The sequence below is a fragment of the Anopheles moucheti genome, chromosome 3, assembly GCF_943734755.1.
Source record: "Anopheles moucheti chromosome 3, idAnoMoucSN_F20_07, whole genome shotgun sequence".
NCBI lineage: Eukaryota > Metazoa > Arthropoda > Insecta > Diptera > Culicidae > Anopheles > Anopheles moucheti.
In genome coordinates this window covers 70,853,933-70,872,200 of record NC_069141.1, presented here as the reverse complement: position 1 = coordinate 70,872,200, position 18,268 = coordinate 70,853,933, and the positions used below count along the sequence as shown (strand labels likewise).

At 43.7% G+C, this 18,268-nt stretch overlaps 6 protein-coding genes across 6 annotated transcripts in view; all 6 read left to right on the top strand.

The window, feature by feature from the left end:
• The window catches only part of LOC128302380 (sestrin homolog), a 30,199-nt gene extending 23,910 nt beyond the window's left edge, over positions 1-6,289 (top strand). Inside the window, exons 3-8 of the mRNA XM_053039190.1 lie at positions 3,404-3,568; positions 3,638-3,820; positions 3,903-4,140; positions 4,227-4,533; positions 4,610-4,904; positions 4,976-6,289. Coding sequence (XP_052895150.1) covers positions 3,404-3,568; positions 3,638-3,820; positions 3,903-4,140; positions 4,227-4,533; positions 4,610-4,904; positions 4,976-5,062 — 1,275 coding nt within the window. The 3' untranslated portion in view covers positions 5,063-6,289. The remainder of the gene's footprint in view (positions 1-3,403; positions 3,569-3,637; positions 3,821-3,902; positions 4,141-4,226; positions 4,534-4,609; positions 4,905-4,975) is intronic.
• Positions 6,290-8,578: 2,289 nt separating this feature from the next.
• LOC128302973 (uncharacterized) lies at positions 8,579-9,701 on the top strand. Its single transcript, XM_053039824.1, has 2 exons — positions 8,579-8,704; positions 9,180-9,701. Exons 1-2 carry the CDS (start codon positions 8,579-8,581, stop codon positions 9,699-9,701), a joined length of 648 nt encoding a protein of 215 aa, XP_052895784.1.
• A 1,225-nt stretch (positions 9,702-10,926) lies between these two features.
• On the top strand, positions 10,927-11,658 carry LOC128305183 (uncharacterized). The gene has a single exon (XM_053042515.1). The coding sequence runs from the start codon at positions 10,927-10,929 to the stop codon at positions 11,656-11,658; it is 732 nt and encodes a 243-aa protein (XP_052898475.1).
• A 1,227-nt stretch (positions 11,659-12,885) lies between these two features.
• Positions 12,886-13,593, top strand: LOC128305180 (uncharacterized). Its single transcript, XM_053042513.1, has one exon. The coding sequence runs from the start codon at positions 12,886-12,888 to the stop codon at positions 13,591-13,593; it is 708 nt and encodes a 235-aa protein (XP_052898473.1).
• Positions 13,594-14,820: 1,227 nt separating this feature from the next.
• Positions 14,821-15,552, top strand: LOC128305184 (uncharacterized). The gene has a single exon (XM_053042516.1). The coding sequence runs from the start codon at positions 14,821-14,823 to the stop codon at positions 15,550-15,552; it is 732 nt and encodes a 243-aa protein (XP_052898476.1).
• Positions 15,553-16,777: 1,225 nt separating this feature from the next.
• Positions 16,778-17,509, top strand: LOC128305185 (uncharacterized). Its single transcript, XM_053042518.1, has one exon. It carries the CDS (start codon positions 16,778-16,780, stop codon positions 17,507-17,509), a length of 732 nt encoding a protein of 243 aa, XP_052898478.1.
• Positions 17,510-18,268: the final 759 nt, after the last annotated feature.

The following is an 18,268-nucleotide window of genomic DNA, read 5'->3' as shown; positions in this document are numbered from 1 at the left end:
GGCCAATACAGAGACACACATGCGCGATCCATCATCATTGTGCGGGTTGCCACTCTTTGACGAGCGGGTTTTGACAGCTCGCGACGATCATATGTTCGCGAGCAGCTGTTTTACCACGGGGGGGGGGGGGTTGGCAAATAAAGCTAAAAAAGATAAAATAAAACCACATACACATACACTGCCATCTCGAACGCCTTTCTGGATGCCAAGCAAATATGCAAATTCGATGACATTCGGGCACGTTAACACTAGGTACGGTCCAAAAAAAAAGGAGTATCCGAGTGCGTGAAATCTTAACCCATTGTTACAAGTCGTGTGCAGTTCGTGTTGTGCTAGAATAATGGCGACACTTTTGGACGTTTTGGTACCAAATACGCCGGAGGGATGCGCGGTCACATTGCTACAGAGTTGATCAAATCGAAGAAAAACGACCGTCCAACGAAATGGCAACGGCAGTAGCAGTAGGGGTAGTTGTAGCAACAACACCGGCAAACAACCAACTGTTGCCCTGAGAGACAGAGAGAGAGAGAGAGAGAGAGAGAGAGAGAGAGAGAGAGAAACATGCAAACAAATTCATTTCGAGTGAGATAATCATTATCACACGCCGTTGCCTCGTGATGGAACGGCCAACTCGGCGATTCGTGATGGTTATGATAATGAAACCTGATAGCACAAAGCATGGCAAGGAAATGTGTCTATTGGGCGTTGTCTTTTGGAAGGATGATCTTGAGCAGTTTGCAATAGTTACCAATATTTGCAATCGGAGGTCACTGGACTTTGGTAGACTTTGGGAGGACCGAAAGACGGGAAAACCAAAGAGCCCCCGAACCCGACATCATCCTAGACGAAGTTGAGAAATTATTCTATAATAGCCTCACTGACACGGCTCCGCATTCCACCCGGAACTACAGCTCCCAGTGACAAACTGTTTGTTCAACCAAGGCGCTTTATGACGGAAAGGGAGCAACTAATTATGATCGAAACCGCACCATTAATCATTTTATCGTGGCAAATTTACGACGAAAGATCCAGCTGCTATGATACGCCCAGGCGACCGGGCACAACATGTGTATTGGTACGCGAGCTCTGCCAACACAGTCTGTCAACGAGCGGACGGTCCGCTTGGCGCTATTTGCGACGGATCGCATCAGGTTTCCCGCGTGTCATAGCTGCCGCGGTTACCGAGTGTCCTCCTTATTATTTCTTCCGTCCGCCATTCAAATCCCCTTTTGCCTACCCTGTTGACAACACGGTAGCGAAAGTTGAGTGGCGTTGCGATAAACAAAACTGTTGGACGTGCTACCGAAAAAAGAAAAACCAACAACCCTCCAATACGGGGACAAGAATGCGCGCTACAGATGTTTCCCATTTTTGCTTTTTTGCGGCGAAACCGTGTCTTTATCGGCGGCGTTTTGCACGACGGGCGCAAACAGACAGCGTGTGAGTGGACCTACTGCTGGTACAGCTGGATACTAAGCACTTCCCATTTGCTGATGAGGCAGAGCGTTTCGGAGGGATGGGATGAAGTTCGGGGTATGTTTCAAAACTGTTGCATTGGGTGATTATGTGAAGATCTCAATTGTGTGATTTGAAATCTCGTGGATTCTAAGTTATTCTCGCGAAAAAGAAACATCTCGTCTACATCCCAACTCTGTCTTATAACTCCACTATTTCTTCAAGAATTCAAAGCCGGATTTAGTGTCTACTAAAAGACTTCAACCACCAAATCGTTAACACTATCACGATCCTCCTCAAAAGAAATGTTTCCGACAACGTTGAACATCGTCCGTAACCTTCTGCCCGTAACTAGGTTAGGCATGGTGTCAGTACACGATCCACCTATTTAAAACGCGATGAACAACACCCAATAAAACCGTACAATGTTGCCGAACTGTGTGCAGCGATCGGTAAACTGGAGTACGCTGATGCAACCCCGCGTGTGTTTATTCGACTGCTTATCACCGCCAGCAAAAGCAGGAAGTCAGCGACCAGTCGTTCTCGCTGAACCGGTGACAGTAAACAATACAGCGCTGCATCTGGACCCCGCACCCTGAGCACTCCATCCACCAGATTGTGGCCGACGCTGTAGGGATGGAACAACCTCACTGGGCCTGGGCCATACTCTGGGCCGCGGTTGTTGTTCTTCGAGAAAAAAAACAACCAGGAAATCTAGCGCTTATCTCACAGCGCCGCCAGCCACGTACCTAACGCTGTTGTGACGGGCTTTTTGGTGCAATGCACGGCAACGGTAGCTTGTCTTCCGCCGCCACTAAAACCTCCTAATTGTCTGGACGGCAGGGACACCCCGGGAAGCGTTTTGGGATCGTGTCCCACCATACTTGTTTACCCCGTTTGCCGTGAACAGATGTGATTCTCGATTGACTGTGAAACCGCACCGCTGGGCTTCAGTTTTGCGAGCGGAATCGAGCAAAGAAGGTACAATGTTTCGGGGAAGCGGTAATGCAACTTCCGGCTGTCATCGACCAAACGACGGGGGCGGATGACCAGGTCTCATGAAGGTGTAATATTTATCCACATTATATGGTTCTCGAATGTAAACGAGCGTTTTGCAAAAAAACAGGCGACAAAATATTGTGCCGAGGCAATGTAAGTGGCCGTTGTCCAAATCTCGCTGTCGCGAGTATGGTGCCGGCTTTTCTTATGTTTACCCGACCGTAAAGTAACCTAACCTCACCGGTACAGCTACTTGCGTCCGATTGGTTCGCCGATGGTTTGTTATTTTTACCGTCCAAACCGATTCGCAGCTTCGCTCGGGGATGGGGCGCTCATCGAATGACGTTGGTGCTGGTCGCAACACGGTGCTGTTTACATCTTTTACCGGCTGTCGAACAACAGCTGATTGGAGGGTGAAAGCCAAAACGTCACCTGTCCTGGTTGGGCCGGCTGGCAAAGCAGCGTGGTTGGGGTTTGTTTTTCATTCGACTCTTACACCCATGTGGGACGGAAAATTCGCCCATAGGTGAGATTCAATTCGTCCCGATTGACGGTTTTTCCAAGTTAACTTTAGCGATCGGTCGATCGTACGATCCAGGAAAATAGCTTGAGGATTGAGCAAAAAAAAAAAAAATAGCAGTCCATCATAGATTCGCGAGCCAACCGCGCTGTTATTGACGTCAATCTCGTTTTATCAGGACCTTCGGTCGCATTGGGTCAACGGCCGCCACTGATGATAATTTCTGCGGGAGGACATCTTGAGATTAAAGAGCTCACTCCGCTTTGCGGTTATTGTTTTGCAACCGTACCGTGCCGTGTTAGCCGATGTGTGACGTACGACGTCTTGTTGTCTTGTCTTTCCCAACCCTCTGTTGCTTCCTCCATTTGGTTTGTTTGTTAAACTTTGTTTTTTTACTGACACATTTCTTTTCCACTCACTCTCTTCCAGTACGGCTCCAAGAACTCGCCAACGGACAGCTCGAATCTGGACCATGTCACTAAGGTGATCGCATACCATCCACGCTACCTGGACCACTTTCTAAACACACAGAAATTTGTCATGCAGTGCGATGGACCGCTGGCGTACGATTATAGGAACTATATAGCTATTATGGTAAGATAGACGCGATCGGCATGGTATGGTCACCACTCGGTCACTGATCGGTTCACGTTTCCATTCCAGGCTGCTGCCCGCCATAAATGCACGTACCTGGTTAATCTGTATGAGGAAATATTCCTGGCGAACGGTGGCGACCCGAGCTGGTTGAACGGGCTCGAACACATCCCGGCGAAACTGCGTGCCATTTCAGACATTAACAAAATCCTTGCCCATCGCCCATGGCTACTAAACAAGGAACACATCGAGGTTTGTACATTTCCCCCTACTAATTACCAATGATATCCGTTTTGATAAAGACCTTTGATTAATATGTGCTTTACCTTTCTAGCGGCTTACAAAAGGACAGAACAGTTGGTCACTGTCCGAGGTAGTCCACGCGATTGTGCTACTCGCCCACTACCATTCGCTTTCCTCCTTCGTGTTTTCCTGCGGGCTAACCCAGGAGCTGGACGGCGCTAGTCACAAAATTGAAAACAACAACGTTCTCACCCAGAAGACTGCCTTCAATCGTTTAAATGATCTGTATAATTCTCAGCATCCCGAAAACCTCCCGAATAGTGATGATGGTAAGTAGCAATCAACCCTACACCGGCGCCGGTCTCGATTTACTGACTCCTCCAGGGTTCATCGCGTTTTTTTTTTCCCTTCCCAGGTAATATCCGTCCGGAAGTGAGCGTCGATGCATTGATGCAGCGTATGAAGCGCCTGTCGGAGAAGATTGACGAATGTAGCGAAACGGAGCTGAGCAATCGGTTCAAGCATGTCGAGCAGCAAGCGGCTGAATTGCCACCGGTTGTACGGGAGGCACCGGCTGAGGTGCCACAGCAGATAGGCCGCTACGTGGACGATCCGTGCTTCACATATCGGGATTTCGCTCGTCGTGGTGCGGAAAACATTCCGCAAACGTTCCGGATACAGGACTACTCCTGGGACGACCATGGATACTCACTAGTTAATAGGTAACACACCCCTATTTCAGCGACATCGGCAAAAACCCTCGCTAATTCCCGCCTGTTTGCTTCCTCTCATCGGCAGATTGTACAATGACGTTGGGTTCTATCTGGATGACAAATTCCGGGCGGCCTACAATCTAACGTATTACACGATTGCAGGACGTACGAATGTTGACACGTCCAAGTTCCGCCGTGCCATATGGAACTATATCCAGTGCATCTATGGCATCCGCCACGATGACTACGATTATGGGGAGGTAAACCAGCTGCTCGATCGCTCGCTGAAGATGTTCATCAAGACGGCCTGCTGTTTCCCGGAGCGCATCACCAAGATGGATTACGACAGTGTGCTCGTCGAGCTGCAACACAGTGAAAAGGTAATGGCAGCCGGTAGAACATCCTGCAAACAGATAGATACTAACTAACAGTCCGTTCGTTTCGCTTCCAGGTTCACATCAATCTTATGATCTTGGAGGCCCGCAATCAGGCGGAGCTACTGTATGCCTTACGCGAAGTTATGCGATACATGACATGATTACCAACCGGCGCACGAAGCCCTTTGGCCAGTTTTGTGAGCTGCCTCACACCTACCGAGTGATGGAGCACGAATGTAATTTTGGGGCGGATTACGTTTGGGAGTTTGGGAAAAGCAAATCAAGGAATGCGTGATATAGGCAGGTAACGGAGGAGAACTATGTAGGTCGTTTCGTGAAACGTTCAGGGGTGAGGTGTTTGTTGTTTTTAGAGAAGAGAAAGAATATTTGTGAGCGCAAAGTTGTTGCTGTTGTGTTATTGTTGTTAACTATTGTACTACCCGCTACATTATTGGGCGTGTGAAAGCGAAGCGTGATAGGATTGGAGGCAACTTTTCGAGTGAAAGCAGAAGTGAGACGGAGTGGGTACACGTACGCAAACGAAACCGGAGCCTTGGATGGACCGGTGCAAGTGATGTGCAAGCAAATGGAATATTTAGATGGGTGATATAATTTTACATAAACATATTACATATATACACACACACACACACACAAACAAAAGAAATGGATGACCGCTCTTCGATGCTGAGAGAACACGGCACAGTCCGAAAACAAAGTACTAAGAATATGCTGCTTGATTCAAAAAGGAAGTAAACACTCGTTCAAACACACACACCAGCATATGCCACCGTTCCGATTCGGGAGGATGTTATCAGGGGAAAGTAGAAGCATAGAGCAGCGAGCGAATCGATTGGCAAACGACAGTAGATGCATGCGTCCAGTACTGACTACGACTACAGGTTACGCTCGGGCAAAGTTAATGTAGATAGTGTACCACTTCCTATCCTTCTAGGTCCCGCGTACCATTTTTTTCCATTGGACGATGTCCATTTTTTCGGATGAACATTATATTTAAAATAAAATCAACTTTGTATTACCTTTTGACGAAGCGCATGCAGAGCAACACAAACAGAGCATTGCGGTAAAGTGTAAACATGCTGAGGTCGGAACAAACGCATTGCCTAAGAATGGCCGATGACGATATGTAGTATGGTGGCACATTGCTAGCATAACCTCCCTCCTCCCCCATTCTGATCTCACTGTGATACGGTTTTACTTCTTTTGCATTGCTGTTGTATCAGGGTTTCAGTTCAGCAATCAAACGAAAGAGTGAACGTCGGCTACTTTTTTATGTAGGGTTGTAATCATTTGCATTCAATATAGCTGTGTCAAGTATACTGCTTCCAATCATGCCATAGCGAAGGTGTCTTTGTTGCAATTGTATTTGTTATTTTGTTTTTTTTGGTTTATTAAATGATTTTTTTAACATTGCGACATTAACTATCTTCAACAAGAGGTTCAAACTATTCTCCAAAGTTCACATAACAAGTCTACGTTCTGCTCGGCTAGCTAGCTGTTCTGTTTCAGCCTGCCTGAACTATTTTAAAAGAGGTTTTTTTGTAGCAGTTAATGATTTCGTGTTGATTTTTTAATTACTAAACATCAATCAGACACTTTATTACAAAATAGAAAGCATAAAAGCTAAATTACGTTTGAAGAAAACATCATACCTGCAACGACAATTGATAATAGATTGACCTGGGTTGCCGATATACGTTATGTCAAACAAGGATGATATTATTTCCTTTCCTCATAGGAATGTGGTTACTATTAGCTATTATATCTACCGAAACGTTGGTAATTCGAAGCATGATCAGAGAACTTGAAATTCTTGTGAAACTCGCAAACCGATCGTTGGAAGGTTTGAAGATAGGAAGCCGAATTGCTAGTCCACTTGTACGGCGCGTACATTACATTATCATGTGCATTACTTTCCTTTGCTGGTGTCTCTTTGTTTTAAAATATTACACCACTGCTTCGTGCTTCGGAAATGCTTTCAACTATGTTTTCCCTCGCCTACAACAACGGATTACAGCGCCAACGGTGTATCTGTATGGTTGGCAACATCTGATGTATTACCATGTCGAACTTTAATATAAGACCGCAAACCAAGTTTGTTGTCGAACGCGTGTTCAAACAAATGCTAGCGCATAATGCATAGATGTAAAAAGAAGCAAATCGAAACAAGCAAATGACGGATGGAAAGATTTTGTAAAAAAAAGAATACAGAGAAAAATCATTAATAAATCTACACACACACACAAAAAAACACTTCTCCTAAACTGGACATCTTTTGGTGTGCGCTTTTGATGTGTACACGTCGCCGTATGGTTACATTCACATAGGCCAATCGCGTTTAGGTCAGGATCGAGGATTAGTACTGGAAACCCCATGTGTAGCTTGCAAACAATATCGGCCCGATCGCAGCAGTATCGAAACACAGTTAAAATAGACCTCGGAACGTTGTGTGATTCAACATGTGATTATACTTGTGCCAAAATGTGAAATAAATCAAAAAAACATGCTTCAAACGAGGACGATCAGCTCATAGCTAGCAGAACTGTTTTGGGAAATGTTTTTTATCCGGCAATTTGGTAAGCTATATGTGGCTATTGCTCCATTGGTTCAATGGCTGATTTACTATCTTCATTTACTAACAACCATGAAAATGATAACAACGATCGTCCGAGAAATATGATCATTATTTGCTTCATTTGAAGGATACGACATTTGTGTATCGAATAGATGGGACTTTCATATTCTGTAGGGCATTTTTTTAAATACGATATCTACTTTTGTCTTTGCCTCACGTTTGCTAGTTACAATTGCTAAGGGTGAGTTTCACAAAAGAATTTTTTGCCCACCTGTGTTTAGGTACATTTCTCACAGCTGTCCACGCACACATAATGCCGTACTTCGTCCAGGTACGATATTCAAACATTGCCAAACGGTAGGTAATGCTCTCCGTTATCGAGCATCTGGAGCAGGTAGGTATCTTCTCCAATGGTAGATGATATAAATATGAAGTGCAACAATTCATCTCAGACAGACCTTGTTGTTATTTCTACCAGCATTGTAACGCATTCGTGCACATCAAGCATAGCTAGTCGTCCGTTATCGAAACTTCATCAAGTTATTGCTACAAGATGGATTCTCAACACAACCGAATTCCTAGAAGATCAACGAGATTGCAGAAGGAATCTGGAGCAGTAGATTTCAACACAGATAACTCTGCACAACCAACAGCACGGATAGCAGGGAACAGGGAAAATGGATTGCCGACAGCTCTAGGGTGGTCCAACACCAATAGGAAACGGAAGTCTGCTGTGTGGTCCGACAACTCGAGCTATTTAGAAAGTGACAATAGCAACATCGATCATCTTGGCTCGCCTAACTCCAGTGACAGCCATGAAGCGAAGTCAAATCACAGCGAAGGATCCGAATTGGGCGACACCAGCGCATCCGTTAACGACAGCCGATCTACACAGTTTCCAGTTGGATCGAATCCTCTGGAACGATGGAATGCAACATACAAGCAGGAACATTCGAAAATCGCATTTCCATACAATGAGCGCATGGCTCGTGAATTCCCAAACAAAGATCGTACTCCAAAGCAGCAAGAAACCCTACATCGCTTGGCAGTTAAAATGCGTGACACTAGGGCCAAGCGAAAGATGACAGAACAGGAGAAGCTGAACGAAAGTATGCGGCTTAGTACGATAAATTTAACCACCAAGGAAATGGTTGCCTCCCAGTTGGTGTACGTGAAGAAACTCTGCAAGCTGCTGGACATGCCAACGGTGGGGTTAAAATTTTTCGAACGAACTGGTTAGATGTAAATTACGAATGAATGTTTGAAAAATTAATAAAAGATGTATACAAAGTTACACATAACGTTTATATGAATAAACTGTTCATTAGAGCATAATGTTGAAATAGTATTATAAATAAAAAAGTTGGATAAACAAAATTCGAAATCAACTTAATGGTGCAATAATATTCCGAAACAATGTTTGGTGGCGATTTTGATAAAAAAGAATTTAAGGTAGGGTAACGGAAAAATAAGAATACATCCAGCGACATTATCATAATGCGCAAAGTGTAAATGATGAAGCGTGTTGCAGCTCACCGTGCACATGTCCTGGTGGAAGGACAATCGAGGAGCCGCTACAATGACGTTCCAGCCTGTAAAGTCCTTTAAGCTCGTCCACATGGACAGAGGAGGCGTAGTAAACGTCCAAATTGAATGATGACAATGATTCGTCCGCCTAAAAGGTCGAAAGTGACGACAGCTGCGACAGCAGGCGCCAGGACATCGTTTGGACCGGTGACAACCATGAAACTCAGTCGAACCACAGCGACGGATCAGGATCGAGCGGCTCCAACTCAACCAACAACGACACCCGGTCGATATTGCGCTTCGAGAACTCACTTCAAACCAATCCTCTCAAACGGTACAACGCGGCAATTACAGACGCAGAGGCTCGTGATAAAATTTCGCTTTTTTACCACAAAAGCATGGCACGCCAGTTCCCAACCAAGGAGCGTACCCCGGAGCAGATGGAGATGCGTCGACGCAACACGGAAGCGGCACGTGTCAGTAGGACCAAGGTGAAGATGGCGGAGCTCCTGACGCAGGATGAAGCGAATGAGCTGAGCACAACGAATGCAACCTACAAGCAGATGATCGCATCGCAGTTGGTATATGCGAATGAGCTTTCCAAGCGACTGGACATGCGAGCGGTGGAACTGAACATTTTCGAACGAGTTGGGCGAAGGACTAGTTATATGGCATAAAATAAATCCTAGCTTGTAGGTTATGAAATAAATTGTTATTTTCAATCAAAAGAACTTCTCCCGCATATGATCTTTGTTTCACAATCGTAATATTGCTGTGTTGAATAAAATGATTTTTTAAATGAAAAACACTTAACCTCCACTCATAACATTTGTACAAATTTCTGGTAAGATACTTCGTACATTAACAACAGCGTATTCCAACCAAAATAACAACGCTTTCAAATCTCTTCACGTTTACTACAGATTAAGCAGTTCTTTGCAGTAAGCTTTATCATGTAGAATTACACGTGAATGTTTTTTGTTATCTCTTGTCTAAAGGCACATGTTCTTCAACGACAAGCTAAGTATCAGGTATTCGAAATTATACCAACAATCATCAAGAGATTACGATTACCTTCAGTTTCTGGACCGGCCTTCTGCGCAACATTAAACTTGATCCATACGACGAAATTGAAAATATCTCACATTTCGTTAGAAAAAGGAAGACTCTGCATGAAAGCCACATGGCAGTTAGGTTTAGGAAATGAATATTAATCCTGTCTTCGCCCTCAAGCGCACTTTCTAGTCTTTATAGTCACACATCTTCCAGTTGTTTTGGGAAATGTTTTTAATGAGATATTTGCAGCATAAGCATAGTTGTTGACAATACGGCAAACATCTGTAATTAAGAAATATAAACTATTTTAAAAAATATCCGCACATCTTTCGTTTAAAGATCAATAAAATACATTATTACGTACGTACGCCATCCTAGTTGGTATGTATTCACGGCCACTTGCGCCCAGCATTGAAAAAATTGGATGTCTGGTCTTAGCGCGGAGTTCGCAGAGGTAGTCTGACTCCATCCTCCACCTCCTCCATAAGAGTGAACATATTCTAAATACTATACATTTACGAGCAAGCCTAAGCATTGTGCGTAAAATCAGGCAAAAATTCATCTACAAGAACGAAGGTACGACCAGAATATGACCACATTATGCCCAAGGGTAAATGGTTATTTTTGTACCTGAGGTAACGAATATTCCTAGAGCAAATCCAGGGTTAGGTATAGCAGGGTACATTTCAGTTTACCGAACCCTCTCCAACATATAAAAAGGGCACACAGTTGCATGGAATGACATCAGTTGCACTAAGCTATTCCTTGGACAACGTGTGTGCTTACAACTCGCTGTTATTCACGTGTTACTCAACCGTATTGGACCACATCGATACTCTACTCAACATGGATTCTCAACTCTATCGTGCATCGGGAAAGTCAGCGAAGTTCCAGGAAGCACAGGATACTTCAACCAGCTTCACCATCAGCAACCTTTTACAACTGAAGCAGACTAACGCCAGCCAGAATGGAGAAATTGAAGCGCGCATGGACAATGTGCTAAGCTGGACAGGAAAGGATCGGAAGCCCGCTGTGTGGTCGGACAACTCCGGCTATTCAGAAAGTGACGACAGCTGCGGCAGCAGGCGCCAGGACATCGTTTGGACCGGTGACAACCATGAAACTCAGTCGAACCACAGCGACGGATCAGGATCGAGCGGCTTCAACTCAACCAACAACGACACCCGGTCGATATTGCGCTTCGAGAACTCACTTCAAACCAATCCTCTCAAACGGTACAACGCGGCAATTACAGACGCAGAGGCTCGTGATAAAATTTCGCTTTTTTACCACAAAAGCATGGCACGCCAGTTCCCAACCAAGGAGCGTACCCCGGAGCAGATGGAGATGCGTCGACGCAACACGGAAGCGGCACGTGTCAGTAGGACCAAGGCGAAGATGGCAGAGCTCCTGATGCAGGATGAAGCGAATGAGCTGAGCACTACAAATGCATTCTACAAGCAGATGATCGCATCGCAGTTGGTATATGCGAATGAGCTTTCCAAGCAACTGGACATGCGAGCGGTGGAACTGAACATTTTCGAACGAGTCGGGCGAAGGACTAGTTATATGGCATAAAATAAATCCTAGCTTGTATGTTACGAAATAAATTATTATTTTAAATCAAAAGAACTTCTTCCGCATATGATCTTTGTTTCACAATCGTAATATTGCTGTGTTGAATAAAATGATTTTTTAAATGAAAAACACTTAACCTCCACTCATAACATTTGTACAAATTTCTGGTTAGATACTTCGTACATTAACAACAACGTATTCCAACCAAAATAACAACGCTTTCAAATCTCTTCACGTTTACTACAGATTAAGCAGTTCTTTGCAGTAAGCTTTATCATGTAGAATTACACGTGAATGTTTTTTGTTATCTCTTGTCTAAAGGCACATGTTCTTCAACGACAAGCTAAGTATCAGGTATTCGAAATTATACCAACAATCATCAAGAGATTACGATTACCTTCAGTTTCTGGACCGGCCTTCTGCGCAACATTAAACTTGATCCATACGACGAAATTGAAAATATCTCACATTTCGTTAGAAAAAGGAAGACTCTGCATGAAAGCCACATGGCAGTTAGGTTTAGGAAATGAATATTAATCCTGTCTTCGCCCTCAAGCGCACTTTCTAGTCTTTATAGTCACACATCTTCCAGTTGTTTTGGGAAATGTTTTTAATGAGATATTTGCAGCATAAGCATAGTTGTTGACAATACGGCAAACATCTGTAATTAAGAAATATAAACTATTTTAAAAAATATCCGCACATCTTTCGTTTAAAGATCAATAAAATACATTATTACGTACGTACGCCATCCTAGTTGGGGTATGTATTCACGGCCACTTGCGCCCAGCATTGAAAAAATTGGATGTCTGGTCTTAGCGCGGAGTTCGCAGAGGTAGTCTGACTCCATCCTCCACCTCCTCCATAAGAGTGAACATATTCTAAATACTATACATTTACGAGCAAGCCTAAGCATTGTGCGTAGAATCAGGCAAAAATTCATCTACAAGAACGAAGGTACGACCAGAATATGACCACATTATGCCCAAGGGTAAATGGTTATTTTTGTACCTGAGGTAACGAATATTCCTACAGCAAATGCAGGGTTAGGTATAGCAGGGTACATTTCAGTTTACCAAACCTTCTCCAACATATATAAAGGGCACACAGTTGCATGGAATGACATCAGTTGCACTAAGCTATTCCTTGGACAACGTGTGTGCTTACAGCTCGCTATTATTTACGTGTTACTCAACCGTATTGGACCACATCGATACTCTACTCAACATGGATTCTCAACTCTATCGTGCATCGGGAAAGTCAGCGAAGTTCCAGGAAGCACAGGATACTTCAACCAGCTTCACCATCAGCAACCTTTTACAACTGAAGCAGACTAACGCCAGCCAGAATGGAGAAATTGAGGCGCGCATGGACAATGTGCTAAGCTGGACAGGAAAGGATCGGAAGCCCGCTGTGTGGTCGGACAACTCCGGCTATTCAGAAAGCGACGACAGCTGCGACAGCAGGCGCCAGGACATCGTTTGGACCGGTGACAACCATGAAACTCAGTCGAACCACAGCGACTCAACCAACAACGACACCCGGTCGATATTGCGCTTCGAGAACTCACTTCAAACCAATCCTCTCAAACGGTACAACGCGGCAATTACAGACGCAGAGGCTCGTGATAAAATTTCGCTTTTTTACCACAAAAGCATGGCACGCCAGTTCCCAACCAAGGAGCGTACCCCGGAGCAGATGGAAATGCGTCGACGCAACACGGAAGCGGCACGTGTCAGTAGGACCAAGGTGAAGATGGCGGAGCTCCTGATGCAGGATGAAGCGAATGAGCTGAGCACTACAAATGCATTCTACAAGCAGATGATCGCATCGCAGTTGGTATATGCGAATGAGCTTTCCAAGCGACTGGACATGCGAGCGGTGGAACTGAACATTTTCGAACGAGTCGGGCGAAGGACTAGTTATATGGCATAAAATAAATCCTAGCTTGTATGTTACGAAATAAATTATTATTTTAAATCAAAAGAACTTCTTCCGCATATGATCTTTGTTTCACAATCGTAATATTGCTGTGTTGAATAAAATGATTTTTTAAATGAAAAACACTTAACCTCCACTCATAACATTTGTACAAATTTCTGGTAAGATACTTCGTACATTAACAACAGCGTATTCCAACCAAAATAACAACGCTTTCAAATCTCTTCACGTTTACTACAGATTAAGCAGTTCTTTGCAGTAAGCTTTATCATGTAGAATTACACGTGAATGTTTTTTGTTATCTCTTGTCTAAAGGCACATGTTCTTCAACAACAAGCTAAGTATCAGGTATTCGAAATTATACCAACAATCATCAAGAGATTACGATTAACTTCAGTTTCTGGACCGGCCTTCTGCGCAACATTAAACTTGATCCATACGACGAAATTGAAAATATCTCACATTTCGTTAGAAAAAGGAAGACTCTGCATGAAAGCCACATGGCAGTTAGGTTTAGGAAATGAATATTAATCCTGTCTTCGCCCTCAAGCGCACTTTCTAGTCTTTATAGTCACACATCTTCCAGTTGTTTTGGGAAATGTTTTTAATGAGATATTTGCAGCATAAGCATAGTTGTTGACAATACGGCAAACATCTGTAGTTAAGAAATATAAACTATTTTAAAAAATATCCGCACATCTTTCTTTTAAAGATCAATAAAATACATTATTACGTACGTACGCCATCCTAGTTGGGGTATGTATTCACGGCCACTTGCGCCCAGCATTGAAAAAATTCGATGTCTGGTCTTAGCGCGGAGTTCGCAGAGGTAGTCTGACTCCATCCTCCACCTCCTCCATAAGAGTGAACATATTCTAAATACTATACATTTACGAGCAAGCCAAAGCATTGTGCGTAGAATCAGGCAAAAATTCATCTACAAGAACGAAGGTACGACCAGCGTATGACCACATTATGCCCAAGGGTAAATGGTTATTTTTGTACCTCAGGTAACGAATGTTCCTACAGCAAATGCAGGGTTAAGTATAGCAGGGTACATTTCAGTTTACCGAACCCTCTCCAACATATAAAAAGGGCACACAGTTGCATGGAATGACATCAGTTGCACTAAGCTATTCCTTGGACAACGTGTGTGCTTACAACTCGCTGTTATTCACGTGTTACTCAACCGTATTGGACCACATCGATACTCTACTCAACATGGATTCTCAACTCTATCGTGCATCGGGAAAGTCAGCAAAGTTCCAGGAAGCACAGGATACTTCAACCAGCTTCACCATCAGCAACCTTTTACAACTGAAGCAGACTAACGCCAGCCAGAATGGAGAAATTGAAGCGCGCATGGACAATGTGCTAAGCTGGACAGGAAAGGATCGGAAGCCCGCTGTGTGGTCGGACAACTCCGGCTATTCAGAAAGTGACGACAGCTGCGACAGCAGGCGCCAGGACATCGTTTGGACCGGTGACAACCATGAAACTCAGTCGAACCACAGCGACGGATCAGGATCGAGCGGCTCCAACTCAACCAACAACGACACCCGGTCGATATTGCGCTTCGAGAACTCACTTCAAACCAATCCTCTCAAACGGTACAACGCGGCAATTACAGACGCAGAGGCTCGTGATAAAATTTCGCTTTTTTACCACAAAAGCATGGCACGCCAGTTCCCAACCAAGGAGCGTACCCCGGAACAGATGGAGATGCGTCGACGCAACACGGAAGCGGCACGTGTCAGTAGGACCAAGGTGAAGATGGCGGAGCTCCTGATGCAGGATGAAGCGAATGAGCTGAGCACTACAAATGCATTCTACAAGCAGATGATCGCATCGCAGTTGGTATATGCGAATGAGCTTTCCAAGCGACTGGACATGCGAGCGGTGGAACTGAACATTTTCGAACGAGTCGGGCGAAGGACTAGTTATATGGCATAAAATAAATCCTAGCTTGTATGTTACGAAATAAATTATTATTTTAAATCAAAAGAACTTCTCCTGCTTATGATCTTTGTTTCACAATCGTAATATTGCTGTGTTGAATAAAATGATTTTTTAAATGAAAAACACTTAACCTCCACTCATAACATTTGTATAAATTTCTGGTACCGATACTTCGTACATTAACAACAGCGTATTCCAACCAAAATAACAACGCTTTCAAATCTCTTCACGTTTACTACAGATTAAGCAGTTCTTCGCAGTAAGCTTTATCATGTAGAATTACACGTGAATGTTTTTTGTTATTTCTTGTCTAAAGGCACATGTTCTTCAACAACAAGCTAAGTATCAGGTATTCGAAATTATACCAACAATCATCAAGAGATTACGATTAACTTCAGTTTTGGACCGGCCTTCTGCGCAACATTAAACTTGATCCATACGACGAAATTGAAAATATCTCACATTTCGTTAGAAAAAGGAAGACTCTGCATGAAAGCCACATGGCAGTTAGGTTTAGGAAATGAATATTAATCCTGTCTTCGCCCTCAAGCGCACTTTCTAGTCTTTATAGTCACACATCTTCCAGTTGTTTTGGGAAATGTTTTTAATGAGATATTTGCAGCATAAGCATAGTTGTTGACAATACGGCAAACATCTGTAGTTAAGAAATATAAACTATTTTAAAAAATATCCGCACATCTTTCTTTTAAAGATCAATAAAATACATTATTACGTACGTACGCCATCCTAGTTGGTATGTATTCACGGCCACTTGCGCCCAGCATTGAAAAAATTGGATGTCTGGTCTTAGCGCGGAGTTCGCAGAGGTAGTCTGACTCCATCCTCCACCTCCTCCATAAGAGTGAACATATTCTAAATACTATACATTTACGAGCAAGCCAAAGCATTGTGCGTAGAATCTGGCAAAAATTCATCTACAAGAACAAAGGTACGACCAGCGTATGACCACATTATGCCCAAGGGTAAATGGTTAATTTTGTACCTGAGGTAACGAATGTTCCTACAGCAAATGCAGGGTTAGGTATAGCAGGGTACATTTCAGTTTACCGAACCCTCTCCAACATATAAAAAGGGCACACAGTTGCATGGAATGACATCAGTTGCACTAAGCTATTCCTTGGACAACGTGTGTGCTTACAACTCGCTGTTATTCACGTGTTACTCAACCGTATTGGACCACATCGATACTCTACTCAACATGGATTCTCAAATCTATCGTGCATCGGGAAAGTCAGCGAAGTTCCAGGAAGCACAGGATACTTCAACCAGCTTCACCATCAGCAACCTTTTACAACTGAAGCAGACTAACGCCAGCCAGAATGGAGAAATTGAAGCGCGCATGGACAATGTGCTAAGCTGGACAGGAAAGGATCGGAAGCCCGCTGTGTGGTCGGACAACTCCGGCTATTCAGAAAGTGACGACAGCTGCGACAGCAGGCGCCAGGACATCGTTTGGACCGGTGACAACCATGAAACTCAGTCGAACCACAGCGACGGATCAGGATCGAGCGGCTCCAACTCAACCAACAACGACACCCGGTCGATATTGCGCTTCGAGAACTCACTTCAAACCAATCCTCTCAAACGGTACAACGCGGCAATTACAGACGCAGAGGCTCGTGATAAAATTTCGCTTTTTTACCACAAAAGCATGGCACGCCAGTTCCCAACCAAGGAGCGTACCCCGGAGCAGATGGAAATGCGTCGACGCAACACGGAAGCGGCACGTGTCAGTAGGACCAAGGCGAAGATGGCGGAGCTCCTGATGCAGGATGAAGCGAATGAGCTGAGCACTACAAATGCATTCTACAAGCAGATGATCGCATCGCAGTTGGTATATGCGAATGAGCTTTCCAAGCGATTGGACATGCGAGCGGTGGAACTGAACATTTTCGAACGAGTCGGGCGAAGGACTAGTTATATGGCATAAAATAAATCCTAGCTTGTATGTTACGAAATAAATTATTATTTTAAATCAAAAGAACTTCTCCCGCATATGATCTTTGTTTCACAATCGTAATATTGCTGTGTTGAATAAAATGATTTTTTTAAGGAAAAACACTTAACCTCCACTCATAACATTTGTACAATTTTCTGGTTAGATACTTCGTACATTAACAACAGCGTATTCCAACCAAAATAACAACGCTTTCAGATCTCTTCACGTTTACTACAGATTAAGCAGTTCTTTGCAGTAAGCTTTATCATGTAGAATTACACGTGAATGTTTTTTGTTATTTCTTGTCTAAAGGCACATGTTCTTCAACAACAAGCTAAGTATCAGGTATTCGAAATTATACCAACAATCATCAAGAGATTACGATTAACTTCAGTTTTGGACCGGCCTTCTGCGCAACATTAAACTTGATCCATACGACGAAATTGAAAATATCTCACATTTCGTTAGAAAAAGGAAGACTCTGCATGAAAGCCACATGGCAGTTAGGTTTAGGAAATGAATATTAATCCTGTCTTCGCCCTCAAGCGCACTTTCTAGTCTTTATAGTCACACATCTTCCAGTTGTTTTGGGAAATGTTTTTAATGAGATATTTGCAGCATAAGCATAGTTGTTGACAATACGGCAAACAGCTGTAATTAAGAAATATAAACTATTTTAAAAAATATCCGCATATCTTTCTTTTAAAAATCAATAAAATACATTATTACGTACGTACGCCATCCTAGTTG

Excerpts from the sequence above, each read along its gene's own strand:
- LOC128305184 (XM_053042516.1), top strand. The coding sequence starts at position 14,821 with ATGGATTCTCAACTCTATCGTGCATCGGGAAAGTCAGCAAAGTTCCAG.
- LOC128305180 (XM_053042513.1), top strand. The coding sequence starts at position 12,886 with ATGGATTCTCAACTCTATCGTGCATCGGGAAAGTCAGCGAAGTTCCAG.
- LOC128305183 (XM_053042515.1), top strand. The coding sequence starts at position 10,927 with ATGGATTCTCAACTCTATCGTGCATCGGGAAAGTCAGCGAAGTTCCAG.
- LOC128305185 (XM_053042518.1), top strand. The coding sequence starts at position 16,778 with ATGGATTCTCAAATCTATCGTGCATCGGGAAAGTCAGCGAAGTTCCAG.
- LOC128302973 (XM_053039824.1), top strand. The coding sequence starts at position 8,579 with ATGACAGAACAGGAGAAGCTGAACGAAAGTATGCGGCTTAGTACGATA. Across the intron at positions 8,705-9,179 it reads AGCTGCTGGACATGCCAACG|GTCGAAAGTGACGACAGCTG; the intron begins GTGGGGTTAAAA and ends TCCGCCTAAAAG.